The sequence below is a fragment of the Mya arenaria genome, chromosome 9 (genome assembly GCF_026914265.1).
Source record: "Mya arenaria isolate MELC-2E11 chromosome 9, ASM2691426v1".
NCBI classification, from domain to species: Eukaryota; Metazoa; Mollusca; class Bivalvia; order Myida; family Myidae; genus Mya; species Mya arenaria.
In genome coordinates this window covers 11130607-11132998 of record NC_069130.1, presented here as the reverse complement: position 1 = coordinate 11132998, position 2392 = coordinate 11130607, and the positions used below count along the sequence as shown (strand labels likewise).

Sequence of the window (2392 nt, the reverse complement as noted above, 5' to 3'; positions counted from 1 at the left end):
CAGCTGAAAAAAATCACAAAATGAAGACAACATATTTATACGCAACCGCTCGAAAACGGCGAAAAACTAAATGTATTGTTACAGGTGTGAGTTGGTATAAGAAGTAGTTACAATAATTGATTAATCGATTCCAAACAATTCTAAAATTTCCTTAAAAATGAAATGATATATAAACACTATTTCACTGATCAATAAACAAACGAACGAAGTGAATGCTTTTTGGAAATCGTATATCGATAAGGTATATTATACCATATATATATATATATATATATATATATATATATATATATATATATATATATATATATATATATATATATATATATATATATATATATATATACGAAATATAGTATGCTGGTTCAAGTTCTGAATACTGTTTGTATTTTGGTAATTGTTTTAATGGTTCAATTAGTGAAAACAAAATAAACTTTAAATGTAAATTTCTTGTTTGAAATAAATTATTAAAAAAAGGCCTAGAACAGCTCTCGTGGTCGTGTGACCCATGCACTAATATAAATGTGCAAGCCAACTCCACGACCATTGATATGTCGACGAGACTGGCGTCACCAGATATGTCTAGCATTGACATCAATCTCAAAGAGGAGATGGCTGAAGACGAAACACGGACTGGAGAAGAAACAGACATGGCAAACGCTACGTACATCGTAGAGGCAGCCACGTCCTTCTCCATTGACGACTCAACAGTCACCATCGACGCCCCGGTCAATCAGCTCCTGCCAGAGGGAACGTTTGACATCCCAAACAAGCCGTGGCTACAATTTCACAGTGAGACGCTCCAAGGGTACTTTCACATACTGAGTGTGTGGTGTCCGAAACAAAAAGATACAGTGTCCGGCGTGGGTCAAGCAGTACGGGACGGCCTTCGTTGAAGGGGGTCAAGGTCATCTGCACGCTGCAGATCCGGGAGTGGGAACGAAGGTGAAGGTGAACGCTAATGCAAAGCAAGTCGCCAGAGAGCGTCTCCACCTACACGCCTCCAAGATCGTCGAGGACGCAATGGTCGAGTTCATGCAAACGGATGGACCAAACCCTCCCAATCCTGAGAACGTCGCCCGGGCAGCCAACCTCCATCGCCAGAAACTACGACCGACAGAACAGAAAGATGACGAGCTCTCGTTTGCTTAAAATGAGGAATTCATCAACGCCGATGAATTCCTAGTAGATGATGTCCGTGTAGGAGAGCAGCGTCATCTACTCTTCGCCACACAGACACAGCTCCAGCATCTCAGTGTGGCGCGTCGCTGGTTTATGGATGGCTCATTTAAAGTTGTTCGTCGTCCATTTTACCAGTTGATGTCGATCCACTACTTTGTTCGAGGCGGGGAGAACGTCAAGCAGGTCCCCCTCCTGTTTGTCCTCATGACACGGAGGACAAAACAGGACTACGTAGCTGTCTTACGTGCGGTGAGGGAACGGCTTGGTGATCCAATTGTTGAGTGGTTCATGCTAGATTTTGAAGCTGCGGCATGGCAAGCAGTCCGGGAAGTATTTTCCAACAGCGTTGTGCAGCTTCCACTGGTCTCAGCGGGTATACCGGAAGGTGACACGTCTGGGACTGGCACCAGCCTATACTCAGAAGGGAGGAGTGTATCACTTTGTCAGGAAGCTGCTAGCTCTTCCCTACCTACCCGCCGAGCATGTGAGGCCTGCCTTCCTTACAATAAGTGAGCAGGCTGAGGAGTCGGAGAGTGAGCGTATATTGGACCTGGTAGACTACATAGGAAGGACATGGGTAGAAGGCACGCTATGGCGCCCAGAAAATTGGTCTGTCTACATGGAGACAGTTAGAACAAACAATGATGTGGAAAGATGGCACCGCCGCCTTAACACTAGAGCCGGAGGAGCGCAGCTCCCCTTCTACGTTATTGTACCTCTCCTGTCTGTAGAGGCCCAGTACGTGGACATCCAGGCACGGCTGGTCTCAGCCAACATCTTACAACGCCTGCACAGGAAGAAATACAGGTCAACTCACGAGAAACTACATCAGGCCTGGGAGAAGTATGAAGAGGATAACATGACAACGAACCAACTCGAACCAAGGACAGCCAGCCACATCATCGGACTAGGACCCATAGCAAAGTCAGCGGAGAATTACAGCGAGGACGAATAACATGTGAATGAAACCATAAGTGACTGTGCTACTGAGTATCGTGTTTTAATGTGCTAAATCAATGTAGTGATATTCATTGTTTAATGATTTAAAATCCATTAGTTTATGTTCTTATTTCTATTCGTTTTTTTTTTTTTTGTAATGTGCTGTATGTGATGTATGTTTGTATTCATGATCATTTGCCGTTTTAACTTCTTTAAAATCTTCCATCTATCTATGTATATACATGTATGTATCTAAGTTTTGTATTTGCAT

General features: G+C 43.4%; 1 protein-coding gene across 1 annotated transcript; it reads left to right on the top strand.

The window, feature by feature from the left end:
• The first annotated feature begins 551 nt into the window (after nt 1–551).
• Nucleotides 552–2137, top strand: LOC128245737 (uncharacterized). Its single transcript, XM_052963963.1, has 3 exons — nt 552–875; nt 1159–1503; nt 1568–2137. The coding sequence occupies exons 1-3, from the start codon at nt 552–554 to the stop codon at nt 2135–2137; spliced, it is 1239 nt and encodes a 412-aa protein (XP_052819923.1).
• The last annotated feature ends 255 nt before the right edge of the window (nt 2138–2392 follow it).

Excerpts from the sequence above, each read along its gene's own strand:
- LOC128245737 (XM_052963963.1), top strand. The coding sequence starts at position 552 with ATGTCGACGAGACTGGCGTCACCAGATATGTCTAGCATTGACATCAAT. Across the intron at positions 876-1,158 it reads TGTCCGGCGTGGGTCAAGCA|GAATTCATCAACGCCGATGA; the intron begins GTACGGGACGGC and ends GCTTAAAATGAG. Across the intron at positions 1,504-1,567 it reads AAGCTGCGGCATGGCAAGCA|GTGACACGTCTGGGACTGGC; the intron begins GTCCGGGAAGTA and ends GTATACCGGAAG.